The 17,829-nt window shown below is 43.2% G+C and overlaps 1 protein-coding gene across 1 annotated transcript; it reads right to left on the bottom strand.

Moving 5' to 3' along the window:
• Positions 1–289: 289 nt before the first annotated feature.
• Positions 290–9,995, bottom strand: Ibsp (integrin binding sialoprotein). The gene is made up of 6 exons (XM_032916335.1): positions 9,934–9,995; positions 9,793–9,843; positions 9,625–9,702; positions 5,771–5,836; positions 2,283–2,447; positions 290–1,733 (listed from the first exon to the last, which is right to left on the bottom strand). The coding sequence occupies exons 1-6, from the start codon at positions 9,985–9,987 to the stop codon at positions 1,188–1,190; spliced, it is 960 nt and encodes a 319-aa protein (XP_032772226.1). The 5' UTR covers positions 9,988–9,995; the 3' UTR covers positions 290–1,187.
• Positions 9,996–17,829: the final 7,834 nt, after the last annotated feature.

Raw genomic sequence — 17,829 nt, 5'->3', positions numbered from 1 at the left:
TATTTGTGTATAGTTTGTATGTATTTGCATGTATACCTGTGTGTGGGCAGTTTGTGTATGTGTAGTTTGTGTGTGTTTGTATGTGTGTAGCTTGTCTGTGTGTTTGCATTTGTGTGTGTTTGTATGTGTGTGTGGTTTGTCTGTTACATATGTGTGTGGTTTGTATTTATGTTGCATGTGTGTGTCTAAGAGTTCAGTTACCCCATTGTAGGTCCTACCCCATTTAAAATCAAATTTTGTAGGGATAAGTTTACCACAAGGACACAGGACACCCAGTCACAAATGAATATTAGATAAAGAATAAGTCATTTATTTAGCATAAGTTTGTTCCAAATGTTTCACAGAGACAAATTATCTGTGGGGGAGGGGTTGTATTAAAAACCAGTCATTGTTCATCTGGAATTCAAGCTGAGGTGGGCGTCTTACACCGTGTATTCATGTTTGGTAAATTTGGCAACTCTAAGAGGAGTCATTTACTCCCTCCTGTATACAGCTGATTCTGCCCTCCTTAGTCGAACCTTAGCCATTCAGATGTACTGAATAAAGAGTGTTTCCGGATCCTCTGAGTTTTAAACCCTGATGGAGAGAAGCGTTGCTTTTTAACCAAATTGTTCCCTGCTCCTTAGACCCACACTCATTCCAACGCTCTCCCTTTCTTTTTAATTATAACACACGTGAACGATTGCATATTTATTTATGATAAAAACGCATGTGCACAAGTCACGTAAAGTACATGAGGATGAAAATCAAACTTAATACAGTATTAGGTAGGGGGTGTGATAAAGGAACTACACACATCGTATACAGTGTTGTTAATAAATCTCTCGTTCGGAGCCTTCTTGTACAGGGTATGTTAGGGTGGTTAACAATGGTGCACACAGCACAAACACTATAGAAAAACAACCTCAAAGCATTCCACCTGGTCCCAGCTCATAGATCTGTGTGCTGCTTGATCAACAGCCCTGATTTACGATGACCCTTCAATGACGCACCTGGAAAAATTAAAAAAAAAAAAAAAAAAGCCCGCTACAAACGGAAGCATTTGTGGAAATCACTCTGAGACCGTAGCACCATTCCACACTATAAAATGCACATCTGTTATGTATATATTGCACCTTCCTGAGTTGAGCTTTGAAAATGGTATCCAGATGCAAAGACAGAATGGGGAGTCCTCCCCGGAGGGGCCTTCACTGGTGGTAGTAATAATCCTGACCCTCGTAGCCTTCATAGCCACGCCCCTTGTAGTAGCTGTATTCGTCCTCATAAGCTCGGTAAGTGTCGCCGCGAGGCTCCCCGTTGCTCTCGTCATAGGTTTCATACTCAGTGTTGTACTCGGTGCCTATTTGTTCGTATTCTTCCCCATACTCAACCGTGCTGCTCTTTCTGGCTGGTGGGGAGGTTGTCCCATAGGCTTCGGGTGGCGGGGTCGTCTGCTGAAACCCGTTCAGAAGGACAGCTGTCGTGGCGCCATAACTGGTCAGCTCCCTGGCCCCTGCCGTTGCTCCTTCCACACCTGCTTCAGTGACACTTGCCTCCTCGGCTTCTTCTCCGTTGTCTCCTCCGCTGGGGCCATTCCCCGCGTCCACCTCCGTGGAGTTGGTGCTGGTGCCGTTGACGACCTGCTCATTTTCATCCACTTCTGCTTCTTCGTTCTCGTTTTCTTCCTCTTCTTCCTCTTCCTCTTCCTCGTCGCTTTCCTTCATTTTTGGAGCCTTGCCCTCTGCATCTCCAGCCTGGAAAGGAAGATTTGAAATCACCCAAATCTAGTTATGGAGAAACTCAAAACTTCCGTGCGGACGGCCTAGCTGCGGATGCTGTTTTGAGTTGAACGTACTTTAATTTGTGAAGGAATTTGTGATGACTTAAAAGAATTTAGAACAGGCACCTTCGGGATGGGTTTCAACGGGTGGGGAGGGGGGGTACCTGACAATCTTGCCCTGTGTGCTGAGATTCCTTAGCTCTATCCACGTTCTCTGCCTTGGAAGGGGCACATTTGATGTGAGACCTAACTGCTCTGGCCCTTTACGCACTATGCTGATGGCCATATTAGCCTGCTGCTGTCCTCTGTTACGATGTAAATTGTCAAGTAACAGCTTGGGATAGAAATTTGCAGAGTATCGTCCCTCGTTTGTAATCAGTGAAAATATATCTATTCTTGCTTCTTTAAGGAGGTCCTTTAATAATATATATATTCTTTAATATAAATAAAGATGGTATCCAATACTATGTGGATAGCGGGGAAACCTGGACACTAGCCGAAAGAGGAAAATGGAATCCATTACCTTCTTGGGTAGCTGGAGCGCAGCTAACTCCAACTTTCCAGCGTCAGCTGTGGTCTCTACCCCGTAGCTAGCGGTTACCCCTGAGAGTGTGGCGTTCTCTGCCTCGGCCTCCTGGTCTTCATTCCCCTCAGAATCTTCGTTGTTTTCCTCTTCATTTGAAGTCTCCTGGTGAAAATATCCAGAGTTCAAATTTTACCACGGCTGCAAGAGAGCTCAAGGTTTACTGGGGCTTTCCTAATCGGGATCGCTCTCAGCTGCCTCTGCTGCCCCTGGGCGCCACGGTCCTTCTTATTTCTGAGAACTAAACATTATTTAACGAATCCCATTTATCAGCTGGGGGAGGCTTCAGCTTCTCACTGTAGCAGATCAACAGTGCTTGTGCTGTAGACAGTTGCTGAACAATTGTTTCAAGCGTCCACAGTATGGTGCAGTGCTATTACATGAAGATGACTGAAAATTAAGTCAAGGGGTTGGGGATTTAGCGCAGTGGTAGAGCGCTTGCCTAGCAAGCGCAAGGCCCTGGGTTCAGTCCCCAGCTCCGGAAAAAAAAATTAAGTCAAATGAATGTACATTTTAGCATTTAACGTTGCAGTCCTTTGTTTAGCTGTGGGATATTAGCTTGCAAATTGAGCTAGTCTGTCAGTGTGATTAATACCTAGTAGTAAAAGTCTGTATTTTGTTTCTTTAAATGTATATATTTAATTGAGCACTGGACAGTCGAATTTACTTGACAAACTAAATCTGAGCTTGGTCTCACTCATGAAAACAAGTTGTTTAAAGCAGGAGTTTTCCTGTCATGTTTGTAAGTGATCTAGATTTAGTGAAAGATCTGGTACAGCCAAGTCCACCTTTCCAAGCGTGTGTACCCACTGTCATGAGTGCCATACTGTCCAGCTTTAAAAGTATGATTCATTCAAACAGATTAAGCTTTTTAGAGGTGAAAGGAGGCATTACTAACATCGTTGGGAAGTTTCTGAGACCGAGAGGCTATGGTGGTTTGTATTTGTACCCATGTTTCATTGATAAAGTGACACAGTAGCTCGTATGAAATCACAAGGGGTGACAATTCATGGTACCACATTGGTGGCAGGGTCAAGACTGAAGAGGGGCCAATATCCCAGTGTCTGCAGTTCCCTTCTTTGGGATCCTTTATGGGTTCAGAAATTTAACTGAAGAGTGTTCTTGTGCAAACTAACCAAAAGGGGAAGAGGGTTGAATGAGTGCTCTGTCCAAGGCTTCAGATGCCTTATAGAAAAGCTAGACACACATTCCAGGTTTATTGATCCTCTAATGGATGAAATGAGCAGCTGTCGGCGAGAGTTGTGGAGCAGTAAGCTTCGTATGCTGAGGGCAGGATGCTGCTTGACTGCTCCTTCTTCAGAAAGCCTACTGCATTTACTAGAGCTGAATATATGCTCATCTTTGACTCAGAAATGACACCTTTAAGTAAAATAGCCCCCTAAAGTCAAAGTGTACCAGCACTTGAAGACCTAGAAGGTTCCCAGTGGGACATGTGCAGCTGACTTATCAAAACGTCCGTTTTCAGACAATCATGCCTTCCAACACACTGATACAATGCAATGCTGATAGGAAGTCTGAATACTCAGTAAGGACTGGACGATAATCTGAAGGTCAGAGCAACAGAAGCCTCTTATGAACTAATGTGTACTGGGTCTTCCTATACATAGATCATGCATGTGTACAGTACGTATTAAGTAATATATATATATATATATATATATATATATATATATATATATGCCAACAGAAGTCTTATATACGTCCAACTTACAGCAGTCCGCGGTGGGATTGGCTAAGGCAGTATTCGCCACTTTTTATATTAGTGATGATTTTACCTCTGTTTTCAGTTTCTGGAATTTCCGTGAGTTGACGATGTTCTCATGTACGTGGCTATGCAAAATTAAGCAAGCCTTACATAGTTTAAGGTGTCAGGGTGGGGGGGGGATGTTATCACCCAATAGAAAATCTTCCCGAGTATGAATCTTGTGAATACGATTGCAGAGGCTGCGGAGGTAGCTGAAACTATAAATCAAATCGTAAAGAAGAAAGGAAGATGCAGGCACATCAGGAATCGTGCAGATGCTAGACTCCTGAACCCACCACCTTTCTGTGATGACTCAGATGGGATGATCTTTGGAGCATCTATTCCTTTGACATTTCAAAACCATATCATCAGATATTCACTGGGCAGGCACCCTATGTGCGTCAGAATTAGTCAGTATGAGCAGTTGCGGAAGTGGGCACGGGACAGTCCCTTCCTTAAACAGAGTTTAACATGGGGGTCTTGGGTCTTAGGGGATGTGGACGGAAGAAGTGGGTGGAGCCGCGTATACAAAGATGGCGGACAACATCGTGGGTGTGGAGTGCATAACTGTGCCGGAGACCTGATCCTTCTGTATGCACCACCACGTCCACCGCAGCAAACCAAGCGCTGCTGCCAGAGGTGCACTGTACAGCAGGGATACGCAAAGGCCACGTCACAGTTGCTGCACAGAAAACAGCTATAGGGAGATGGATGAGTCTTCCTTAGTTTGGGGTACGACTGAACCGCGGCAAGATGGTGAAGGATGCAGTGCCCACATGGTTTCTGGGCCAGGCTTGGCGCTATTTTAAGGCTGCCCGTGAAGCTGTCAGTGTTGCTGTGGCACCGGAAACGTTACTTAGCCAGAAGAAAAAAGCCTAATCTTTTGTCACCTTTCAAGATACCACATCCTTTGCTTTCAGGATAGCTGACACAGATGCTCCGGGTTGGGTTGCCATTTTCTGTTCGTAAATACCACCCAGGAATACCTGGATTTAGAAGGTTCCCAAGCCAGAGTAACTGTAACTGACTACCCAGAAAAATATATCCTAATTGGTATGTTTCCTTAAGCAAGGATGTCCATTATAAACATGATAGCACGAATGACGAGCTGTTGTTAAGAATTTTAGCCATGATTACAGTAATTTTAACTGTTTAGGAAGATGTCTGTATGTCCTGAGTATTTTAGCTTTGGTAATCTAATTATCAGACAAAACCTGTTAAATTACTATTAAAGAGGCCAACTGTAGTCTGTAGATTAAAGCACTATAGAGGTTTCGCTTGGCCTCACACGGCATCTGCTGAGGGAGGAAGATGAGTCACAACAAACTTAGAATTACTTACTTCTTGCTGCTATCATGGGCACCAAATACAAACACACTTCCTGTTGCTCTTCGATGGATTTCGCACTTCCCTTAAAATTGCAGACACCTTTGTTTTTCTGTACCATGTCTAGGTAGCTTTAACCCCAAATTACAGTGGTGTTTGAAGCAGATTATTTTAGTTGTTTCTAATTTAAATAATATTCCACCTGCCCAAAATACCAGGTCCCGAGTAGCCGGCAAGGCGGCAATGGTTATTTGCTGAGTCTAGAATTCATAGAGTAGTTTCCTATCAGTTCCCTGTGCTGCCTGGCTTATTACGGAAGAAATACAAAACGTCTTACCTCTTCCTCCCCCTCCTCCTCCGAACTATCGCCGTCTCCATTTTCTTCCGAAGAGTCGCTGCCTCCCTAAAATATACAGAGAGCAAGCGTGTGCGTGTGTGTATGCACTCATATAATGCATAGTTACCCCACGACGATGAAACTGTAACACACAGCTATTTCCTTACACTTGGGGTGATCAGCTCGACTGATTTACTAATTACCGAGGGACCTCAAGCTGAAGTGAGGAGAGGTAGGTTTGCACATTTATGAGGAAACAGAAATAGCTGTCTCACGAAGAACAACATATGGCTGGGGATACTCACTTTCAACTTTCCAAACACAGGTAACATGTAAAAGCCAGAATAAAAAAAAATCACAAAATTGCTTCATTTTGAAGGACTGCAGGAACTGTTGAGTGAATCTCTCCATGAAGGAATGGCTCAAAAAAGTGCGACTTCCCTAACAATTTCTAAATAGATTTCATAGTCCTTACATAGTTTCCTTACGAAATTAGTGATTTAGCTTATTATAAAGAAAAAAATTGTTACTTGACAATTCTCTTAAAGACTGCAATCTAAATTATACTTTGTTTTTAAAAAGTTAAATTTGTGCCCCTAGCTTCTTGATTTAATTAAAACTAATTTTAAAATAATTGATATATACACCGTTCAGTTAGATGAAAGGTTTTTTAAAGCACTTACAATTTGGTGTGGTGAGGATAAATTAAACCAAGTGTTCTACACATAAAGCATGGGGCAAAGAGCTTGCCTGGGGTCTTTAATGTTGGCGTGTTTATAGTTTTTGTTGTATTCTTGCAGTGCTGTGGCTCAAACTCAGGGTAAATGCTCTACACGTTAGACTTATCCTAATTCTGAGATTTTTAAAACTAAATATAAGTCTAACCTTCCATCAAAACCTCTAACACCTGAAAGGAAATGCTTGCTCTTTCTACTGGAGATAACCCAAACTACATCTTCCTTCTTATTCTGCACCTAGCCCCAGTGACCTTAGGAATTGAATCCACACCTAGACCAGAATCTGTTATTTCCTGCCTGTCAATCTTAGCTTAGATTCTGATGAGCTGAAAACATTCTGTTTGGAGAACATTATTTAGAAAGACCTAGATCTTCTGGGGTAGGAGAAAAGACTCATACTGCTCCCTGGTCCCTGTTGGCCTCATTCTTCAGGAGGCTACGTCATCTTGCCAAGGAAAGGGAGCGTGTGTTGTCTTTGGCCAGTAATAACTTTGGGTGGAAAAAGAACCATTAGACCTTCCCTGCACTGCCATGACCTGGTAGTTGTGCTGTTCCACACCCAGAGGGGTATAAAATAAGCCATTTATTGAATCAAATATAGAGGGCCATATATTTATATAACCGGAGCTGTTTGTCTCAGCTGGGAGTGTGTTGGGTATTTTTCATGGTTCCTTCCCTCTAATTTCCCCCTAACTCAACCAGCATCTACTGTTCGTGTGAGTGCTGGGAACCATTTAAAAGCTATATGAATGCCTTAGGGCGTGCATCTTACTTTGTTATGGTTTTCAATCACTTTCCTTTCTTTTATTTAACATCAATTTATCAGTCTTATTGATTCCTCCAGAGTCTTCAGTGAATTTATAGAGACATGAAAGATGATACATAGATAGATAGATAGATAGATAGATAGATAGATAGATAGATGATAGATACATAGATAGACAATAGATACATGATAGATAGATGGTAGATAGATAGATGATAGATACATGACAGATAGATTATAGATATATAGATAGATACAAAGATACATAGATGATAGATAGATGATAGAAAGATGATTAATAGATGATAGATAGGTAGATAGATAGATAGATAGATGATTGATAGATGATAGATACATAGATAGACAAAAGATACATGATAGATAGATGGTAGATAGATAGATGATAGATACATGACAGATTATAGATATATAGATAGATGCAAAGATACATAGTTGACAGATAGATAGATGATAGAAAGTTAGATGATTGATAGATGATAGATAGATAGATAGATAGATAGATAGATAGATAGATAGATAGATACATGATAGATGATACATAGAAAGATAGAAGGCAGATGGACAGACGCCTTAATGGAAGACAATTCTGAAAACCACCTTGGTATGCTTGCTAAATATGATAAAAGATAAAAAATTGAATCTCATCCTCTATAAGTTGGCACAGTAATCAATATCATCTTAATCATAAGATGTGATTTCTTATTGAAATATGCTAGGATGTTAAATTAGGATGGTTTTGCTTCTATGGCAGCAGAGAAACTGTCTTTAGCCGACCCATGGGTGGCTTTGCCAGCCATCTGATGCATTATGTGCTGGTTGATATTTATGGATGACTGCCCATAAACAGATGCATTCACCAAAGCATGAATTCCAAAGTCAATGAAAGGCAGTGCACGGGTTCAGGATGACAGCTTTGGATGATAAATAGACGCCATTATAAGTCAGGAGAAGTGAGACTTTGTAATACAGGGGCTTGTCACAAATGTCTCAGAAGGTGTGTTAGAAGACATTCTATTTTTTACTTTAAAACAACTATCTCACAAGTTCTACTTAACGTATCCAATACTCTATGTATATAATTTGCAACAACGGTGTAGTTGACTTCTATGGACTTTGAGTCTATCAGGGATAAACAGTTGTCACTTTACCAGTGTCAGTACACTGTGGATACATACCTATAAAAGAGAAAACAGGAGGAAATGGCTATATCTAAATCTTAGATATTCCAGAAAAGTTGCCCGGCTACGTACAAACTAGAATTTGTATCATTTCTGTTTTAGGAAGGGAGCAAGGTTCCAAATGGGCGCTGCTTATTTCTGGGCCTGGGGTGAACCAAAGAATGGTAGACAATTCTGAAAACCCACAACTCTTGTATCATTCATGCTCATATTTCTGTGGCCTCACAAGCTCCCTATCATTATAATGGCGCTAGAAATACTTGAGGATTATGATTTCCTATCATTGCATGAGTTAGAGAGGGGTTAGCCTGACACATGGTGAGATTTGGAGCCAAGCACTGCCGTAGGGTAGAATTCTCAGCAGTCTGCCGCTTTCAATGCCTTGGAAGTCCTGGGTCAAATGCTACATAATTGGTGCTCCGGACCCAAACTGTACAGTGACAAAAATAGTGTCACCCTAGCTTGCCGTGAATTTAGAACCAATACCACACCCTGCAGTATTCAAAGGCCTTTTTTTCACAAATAGCCCGTCAAAAATGGGATGTCTCATTTTTAACTTCGGTTATTTTCCCTTCTAGTTTACAAATTTTAGAGATGTGTTTCCCCCGCCGGCTTCCGACATTTGCCTGTCTGTGGCCTCTGAAGTGCTTGGGTCAGGTCCCATCATTATGTTCCATGTAGACCTACAGCTCTACCATCTACAAGGAAAGGGTCCCGGGGATCAACATTATCACTGACACTGAGGGACTAAGGCAACTGTTACCTGTGAATGTAGCTTGTCCCATGTTCAGAAGATGCTGAAAGGTCAGAGGTGATCAGCTGGCTGACAGCACTGAATCAACCAATGACAATTAGTGATCTTATCACTGGCTTCATTGACAAGGGCTGATAAAATGGTTCGCTTTCATCCGCAGATTGGCTGAGCACTTGAGCTCTGCGTGTCCCAATGCTTTAACTCTGTGTGCTGTCTCTCTTGTGTTGAAAGAAAACTTAGGTGTTTGTTTGTTTGTTTAATAGTAAACTCAGGCTTTCATAGCAAGAAGTCTGCCTGGGTGGATTGTGTTGAGAGTGAACCCAGATGTTTGAGTGTTAAGTCTGATCCCTGGAATACAAGCTTCACAAGTGGGAAGGAGAATTAAGTTTTGCACTGACCTGGACTGGAAACCGTTTCAGAGGAGGATAAAAGTAGGCGTGCTTATAAAGAAAGTAGCGTGGCCGGTACTTAAAAACCTGCACAAATAGAAGGATGGTATCGCCATGTTTAGTGTACAGTTACACTGGAATGAGCAAAGGCCAGAGAGGCTGACTGAAATCACTTACCCCATTTTCTTCAGAATCCTCTGCTTTGATTCTTCTATGGAAATTTTTCATCTGTTGGCAACAACATTTTACGGTTACAAACCCCGTTTGCCCAAAAGTGTGTGACTACTGAAAACACAGGTTTTTCCACGATGAACTTACCGAGAAAGCACTTGCCATCCCCAAAATGCAGAGCAAGATTAAAGCAGTCTTCATTTTGCAATTTCTTCTGCCATTGAAGAAGGGATCAAATTAGCGCGTATTAAAACACAGTGCATGGTTTGCTCATAAATGATTCGGTTGATCTTAATTTGTCTAATTCTCATTTGAGATGTGTGAGTACATGCCTGCCACATGTGGGGACCGGCGTTTGACCCCGCCCCCCAGCCCTGAAAAACTCTGTTTATTTTCAAAGTCCTTCTGGTTATTCTGTAGATGTGTCTGAACACCTCTGAGCTCCATATTTGACTTGTCTTTCTGTGGTTTGTCAGGTAAGGACATTGGATCCCTGTACCTAGATCTAAACACTCAGGATGCTTCACATGGGAGTGCATCAACCCCAAGTAGCACTAACAAGGGGGCATCAGTCACACCAGCCATCTTGAGAGTGCAGCTGTGTGCCCTGTTCAGTTGCTAATAGTTAGAAACCAAGCAAAGCTCAAATGTTTTGAAACGGTTCATTTACACAGTGGACTACAGGAAGTTTCCAGTTCCTGTGCATGGATTTCTAAACTGAAAGTTAATTCTTAAAATAGGTAGCAGGAGCCTTTTTCCTATGAATGCCTTTGGATACTTCATAGTTGGCTTGGGGCCTGCAAGAGAGAGGGAGGGAGACGGGGAGAAAGGGAGAGATGGGGAGAGGAAGAGAAAGAAGGAAAGGGGGAGGGAGAGAGGAGGGAGGGAAGGAGAGAGAGGTGAAAGAAAAGAGAGGAAGGGAAGGGAAAGATGCAGGTAAGAAGGGAGAAGGAAAAGGGAAGAGGAGAGAAGAGAAAGGAGGAGAGAGAAAAGCACATCATAATCTGTGCAATGCCACTCTTGTAGTCTGAGGAAGAACTCTTCAGAGTCTCGTCTGGAGGTATCAGATAACTCTCCTCCAACTGGGTTTCCTCAGCTCCATTTAAGGTTTTCATCTATTAGGCGTGGAGCACTGTGATCAGTATAGACGTTCTAGGGAACAACTCTCGGTGGGTGGACAGTCTTGGGGTACAGCAACAGTTCCCCACTTCCATACAGCCCCATCATAAATAGAAGTGACAGTGAATGTTACCCTAAAATTCTATTGTAAAAATCCTTCCTCTAGAAGTTGAACAAACCTAGCTGGAACACGACAGCTCTCACACTCTGACAGGGGTTGCTTCATACATGGAGACAATTCACTGATGTAACGGGGATGGCAAAGCCCATGTCAGGCATTATACTCTGTGAGGGATTCTTTTTTTAAAAAATCCTGGTCACTAATGTTGACTACGTCTACCCTGAGTATTAGATACTAAAATATTCACTGTGCAGAGTAAGGCATGAGGCACACTGGTGTGGGAATTTTGATTTGATGTATATATTTTTTCACACTCCTCTCCAACTTGAGTGTTGGAATCATTCTTATTTGCGTGTAAACAAAAAAGAGAAAGGAGGAAGGAGAGAGAGAGAGAGAGAGAGAGAGAGAGAGAGAGAGAGAGAGAGAATAGTTTAACAAATTTAGAGAGCAGAAGGGTTCAGTCCACCTGTTTACGAAGATTGATGTAGCCAGTCCTGGTGCTGTGCTTATACTTAGGAGGTAGATGCAGGAGAATCCAGAGTTCAAGGACACCCTTGGCTACTTACTAAATTTGAACCAAGCATGAGCTATATGAGATTCTGTATTAAAAAACTAAAACAAAAACAATAGCAATGAGAAAGGAGGAGGAAGAGGAAGAGGGGAAGAAGAGGAAGAGGGGGAGGGAAAGAGGAGGAGGAAGAGGAGGAAGAGGAGGAGGGGAAGAGGAGGAGGAAGAGGAGGAGGGGGAAGAAGGGGAGGAAGAGAGGAAGAGGAGGTGGGAGATGAGGAGGAAGAGGAAGAGAAGGAGGAAGAGGAGGAGGAACTTGAAGAATGTTGCTTTATAGCTTCCTAAGAATGTGATGTAATATTGAAAGAACTAGAAACTTAAATATATAGAACTGTAGGCAGAGCTGTGATTATAAAATTTCTCACAAGAAAGCATGACCTAACGGGAATGAAAGCATGACCTGGATGAGCATATTTTATACACAAAGGCAGCAAGTGAGAGCCGAGAACCTCAGAGGGCCACCATGTTAACCTCGCCTTCTTTATGCTTTGGTTCCTCACACACCAGACTTCTGTGGTGGCCGCTGCTGACTCGGGGGACTCAAACACTTGCAATGGATCACAGTAAGCACTTAAATATACATGAGCCGGCAAAATCACTTACATCTGTAGCAGTATACATTTCCATATTGATTTTAGAGCTATAGGACATGAGCGCTTTGAAATTGAACACGGAACATATTGAAAAGATGTTGTGTCTTACCCAAGTACACATCGGGCATAATTTACAGCAAATGCATATGTGCGAGCAATTTACAGACGTTAACAGCACAGCAGTTAGGTTACCTTGAATGCATCAGCGTGAGAAAGAAAACAACAAAGCAGGTGGCCATGATGTGCAGAGATAGAGGAAGACGCACCATTTTCTAGTTCCCGGTACCAATCTGAGCAGTTTAACTGCATGTTTACGTTACCCAGCCTGGCCTTCCGTAAGAACCTAAACTCAGAGGTCCCATTTCACAACAAGCAAAAGTTCAACCAGAGCCATTGTGCACCAAGCAGTAAGATCCATGCTTCAACGACAAATTCCAAGCCAAAGCCACACAGGAAGCCTGAGGCGCCTGGCTGTGAGGTGCTGGCCCATTACCTTACCCTTCCGCAGTCCTGGCTGGAGAGAGCGAGTGAGTGAGTGGCACGGATTGTTCTCCCGGCTGCCGCTCATCCATTCACTCACTCTTGCTGACCTATAAACCCTTCTCCTCCTCTCAGCAGCCAATCACGGTCATGGCCGGTGCGACGTCAGGCTGTGGGTTCTCACCAGAAAATCCCCAATTCCAACACGTTTTCAAGACTCAGCCTCAGTTGAATAAACATGAAAGGCGCGCCTGCTGCCAAGAGGTCGCATTGTGGGATTTAATTGAAGGCTGAGGAGAAGACGGTAGTTAGAGTTCTGAATATCTATAATAATACACTGCATTTCAAATAAACTAGATGGCAAACGACTTAAGCATTTAAACTTTCACAATGATACAGGTCTTTTACTATGTTGAAAGAAAGGAAAACTGGCCGCTGTTAAACACAGCACTGCCCGAGCCTAAAAGCACTGAATTAGGAAACAAGTTGATGACAAGAGGTGTTTCAGTGAAGATCCCTTTATATTCCTTTCTGAAATGCATTTCAGAGGCTGGTAAGTCAGAATTGGTATTGTAAAGCCAGCCGGACTGCCAAGGCTTTGCTAACTGTGCTGACTGTGAAAGCTACAACATTTGAGGCTCAGACCAAGAAGCTGATTTAACTCTCATCGAACAAAGTAGTTGGCATCATCCGGGACGTGGCCTTTCGTTGTGCGCGTGAGGTCATCACTCGCTGTATACTCTCAGGCTTATTTCTAAGTCCTCTTCCTATGTATCTTTCCCTCTGAGGAGAGAAGATTTACTAGCACTGCCAGAAAGCAGTTCCACGGCCATTGAAAGGATCACTGGAAAATAAACTTCCCGAGTACGTAGGCAGGCTGAATGTTCCCTAAGCTTGCGAAGGGAAGTCTGCCTTCGTACTTCGTACATCTTTATACTGCCACTGTGTTTTTCTCCGTTGGCCTTTACTTTACAGAAATCAATAAATGCCATTGTCACCCAGGTCCTAGTGACTCAGCTACGTTCTTCAGATGGTTCTTTCTTTAGCTGAAGAAAAGTATTTTGGCATTTAAAAAATGAGAGAGAGAGAGACAGAGAGACAGAGAGACACACAGAGAGAGACAGAGACAGAGAGACACACAGAGAGAGAGACAGAGACAGAGAGACACACAGAGAGAGACAGAGACAGAGAGAGACACAGAGAGAGAGAGACAGACAGACAGAGACAGAGAGAGACACAGAGAGAGAGAGAGAGAGAGAGAGAGAGAGAGAGAAGGAGGAAGGAGGGAGGGGGAGAGAGAGAGAGCCACAAAGGAGGAATTGGATAAGAATCTTTCATTCAGTTCAACCCCATAAGCTCAGTTGAGCAAGGTTAGAATCGCTCAGTTTTCTACCAAACCAAAGTGTTCTATAGGACATGGGGAGCTAAACAAGAAACCCAGCACTTGCTTAAGAAGGCTCACCATTGTGTGTGGAGAGAAGTGCAGGTGGAGGGCACAGAAACTCAAACACACACAAGGTCCAAAGGTGTCACGAGGGGAAGTATGTTAATGAAGGTGGAATTGCTCATGGTGCTAAGAACCTGAGACCAGGCTGGTTGTGAGCTCCAGGGGAAACCCACTACTAATACTCCGCTGAGTGACTGACATGGCTTCTAATGAGTGCAATAATGACCCTCCGACCAGGACACCTCATTAGGCTCACTCCTCATCAGAAAAGCCTAGTCTTGCAGTAGATGAGAAACAATGCTGAGACCCACGGCCAGCCAGACGATGCATGGAGAATGAGAGACTTGAGAGCGCTCAGTCCAATGGGACTGAGGGATCTGTGTGGAAGAGGGGACAGCAAGATTGTAAAAGCCAGAGGTAGTGGGTGAATTTTACAGGGCAGAGGCCCACGTGACTGTCTTGCACAAGTTCAAGCCAGAGAAAGTGCAAGCGCAGAGGAGAGAACACGAGTACAGAGTCCCACTCCTAACCAAGAAGCTGTCTACAGATATTAGCCCATGGGAGATGGGAAAATCAGGTTTCTTCGAGAAGTGATACTGGGTAAATCGACCACGCTGTAGACAAAGGAGCAGCTATTCCATGCAAACCAGACTCTGTTTTTAGTGGCTCCCCCCCCCCACTGTTCCTTTAAGAGAGAGAGAGAACATGAAATTGGATGAAGAAGGACAGGAGGACCTGGAGGAGTTGAGGAATGGAGAAGAGTATGATGTAGAGAGAGTAGAGTCCTAGAGAGACCGGGTGCGCACTGACCATTGACCCAACCAACGTGCTCCTGCTTGAACAAAAGGGGGAGACTGAGAGCCAAGACTGGGGTGCTACTTTGATTCTCCCACAATATTGATTTTATTGTGTAAGCACTTGGGGGTTGAACAGGTATTTTCAGGAAAGTTTTTTAAAGTATCATCTCTTATACTCCCCTGTCACTCATAAAGTATCCAGTCACTTAAGTCTGGGCAAACCTCTGTACCTACCAGCTCAGAAGAAATGGAAGTAATGACAAAGACGCGAAATCACACCATTGAGATGCACTCAGCAACATCCGGGATATAGAAAATATTATTGCACATACTTAAAATAGCAGAAAAACAAAATAGAAGGAAGGGAACACTATAGATCACCAATCAGTTTGGGGGTCTGGAAAAATGGCTCAGCAGTTAAGAGCGCTGACTGCTCTTGCAGAAGATGGGAGCTGAGTTTCCAGCGCCCACTGGGTGTTCACAAGTGCTGTTAACACCAGTCCCAGGGGACCTGATGCTCTCTTCTAACACACACACACACACACACACACACACACACACACACACACACACACACACACGGGCAAGGGAAAGACAAAGAGAGGGGGGGGGGAAATGGGAGGGGAAAGAGAGAGAGCAAAATAAAATGATTAATTAAGAAAGACTTCCTGGGGATATGGCCCCATGAGTGTGAGTAGGGCACTTGCTGTCCATGCACCAGGACCTGAGTTCAGATCCCCAGCACCCGTGTTTATAACCAAAATGCTCCTGTAATGAGTTGGGAGGTAGAGACAAGAGAATCCTGGAAGCTTGCAAGAGGCTGCATGGTGAACACAGGCACTGCCTGCCTCAAAGAAAGAGGAAGACAAAGAACACCACCCTGGGTTGGTCCTTCTTCACCACACATGGGCTCTCTCTCTCTCTCTCTCTCTCTCTCTCTCTCTCTCACACACACACACACACACACACACACACACACACACATACATTCAGAGAGAGAGACAGAAAGAGAGGGATGTAGACACATAATTTTTTATTAAAAATAGATTTCAATACTATATATTTTGATTACAGTTTCCCCTCTCACAACCTCCTGAGCTTCTCCCCACCTCCTCTCTCATCCAGATCCACACCTTTACTGTCTCTCCTTAGAAAACAGACATTTAGGAGAAGGGGAGGGGGTTGGGGGAGGGACTCTGTGAACCAGGAAGTGGGGGGCAGTCATCGGGATGTAAAATGAATTAATAAATAAATTAGCGGAGAATAAAAGAAAACAGACATCTAAAGAATAGAATAAAGTCAGATGCAATGAAAATAAACGAGCTGGAAGAGGGCGAAACAAACAAACAGAAGGAAAAGAGCCAAAGAAATAGCAGAGGAAACAGGGGTTCAGAGACACAGGAATCCCATAAAAGCACAAAAGTGAAAGCCATAATACACAAGCAAAGGACCTGCAAAGTATAAATAAATAAATAAATAATAAATTAATTAAATAATAAATAAATAAATAAATAAATAAATAATAAATAAATAAAAAGTCCAAAAACGTCTTTGAGCTCATGTTGTGCTGTCCAGTTCCTGCTGGGCATGGGACAGACCCTTAAGAGTGGTTCGTGTCACCAGTGAGACGGTTGGAGAAAACTAACTTTTCGTTTGTGAGTGGTCATCAGTTGGAGATGGTGTCCGGGTTAGGACATGGGGGCCAGCAGCTCTTCCTCCAGCACTTTGATTCCTTCTGGTACAAAACATGTATCTATCTCATAATCCAGAAACAAACGTCTCTAAGATTATACTCAAAGAAATCTCTTACTTGAGACTGTCCTGTTCCCGTGACACTGTTTCCCGTGGGTGGCGGTGGCAGCGAACCTCTGCCTCTTTGCCATCTGTTCCTTGTTGTATTCTGGAGGACAAGGGCTGTGCCCCTATTCCAGTCGCTTCACATGGAGACTGGGAAACCACATCTATGGCTACTTACATGAGACTGGAAGTCCTTGTAGGGTTTGACGTCAGTTGAACATTCGTGAGGGGCATCCATTGATTCTATTCCTATAAAATGGTGGGGGAAGCCTTGTTGGCTAACACAAAATGCTATTCGTGGGTGACAGACCCAAGGGCAAAGAACTCGTGGATCGTTGTTCTTGATGCAGTTCCTGTCTTGGAAGGCAAAGTCTTGAATTTCTCTCTACCCTCCTAAATTGTCATTATTCAAAATTATACAGGAACGAACAGAGTTGACATCTGTTTGATCTATTTACAGATTCCTGGGTTCCTGTATCCCCTACAGTGCCATCAATTCTCACTTCTTCCCTCTTGGCTCTTTTTCATTGCCATTTAAATTTCAAGGCTCTCACGTAAAAGAAAGAAATACATAGGTCTCCCCATATACATCTACATCTATCTATCTATCTATCTATCTATCTATCTATCTATCTATCTATGAGTGTATATATGTATATATGTGTGTGTATATACATATGGATGTATATATGTATATATGTATGTGTATATATCCAATATTTTCATTTACATGTACACCTCCCATATATATCCCTACCTAGATCTTCCTATATGGCTCTCTCCAAGTTTCCTGAGAGTTAAATTTGCCTTAGCGGTTTGAATAAGAATTGCCCCTTATGGGCTCTGTCATATGAACACTTGACTCCCACTTGGTGCTGCTGTCTGGGGTAGTTGTGGCCTTCCTGGAGGAAGTACGTCACTAGGGGGCGGGGTTTAATATTAGAGAACGTTGCTCTATTTCTAGTTTGCTCTCTCTGCTTCTTACTTGCTCTTGAGCATGGGACCTCTCAACTTCCTGCTCTGGCTATGCTGCTTCCTGCCTCCGTAAGATGGCCTCTTACCCCTCCGGAAGAAGAAATCAAAATAAACTCTTCCATAACTTGCCTTTGGGCACGGTGCTT

The sequence above is a fragment of the Rattus rattus genome, chromosome 11, assembly GCF_011064425.1.
Source record: "Rattus rattus isolate New Zealand chromosome 11, Rrattus_CSIRO_v1, whole genome shotgun sequence".
NCBI classification, from domain to species: Eukaryota; Metazoa; Chordata; class Mammalia; order Rodentia; family Muridae; genus Rattus; species Rattus rattus.
The sequence above is the reverse complement of the archived record's forward strand: the minus strand, read 5'-3'. Positions and strand labels throughout refer to the sequence as shown.

Excerpts from the sequence above, each read along its gene's own strand:
- Ibsp (XM_032916335.1), bottom strand. The coding sequence starts at position 9,987 with ATGAAGACTGCTTTAATCTTGCTCTGCATTTTGGGGATGGCAAGTGCT. Across the intron at positions 5,837-9,624 it reads TGAAACGGTTTCCAGTCCAG|GGAGGCAGCGACTCTTCGGA; the intron begins GTCAGTGCAAAA and ends TGTATATTTTAG. Across the intron at positions 1,734-2,282 it reads CGCTCCAGCTACCCAAGAAG|GCTGGAGATGCAGAGGGCAA; the intron begins GTAATGGATTCC and ends CTTCCTTTCCAG.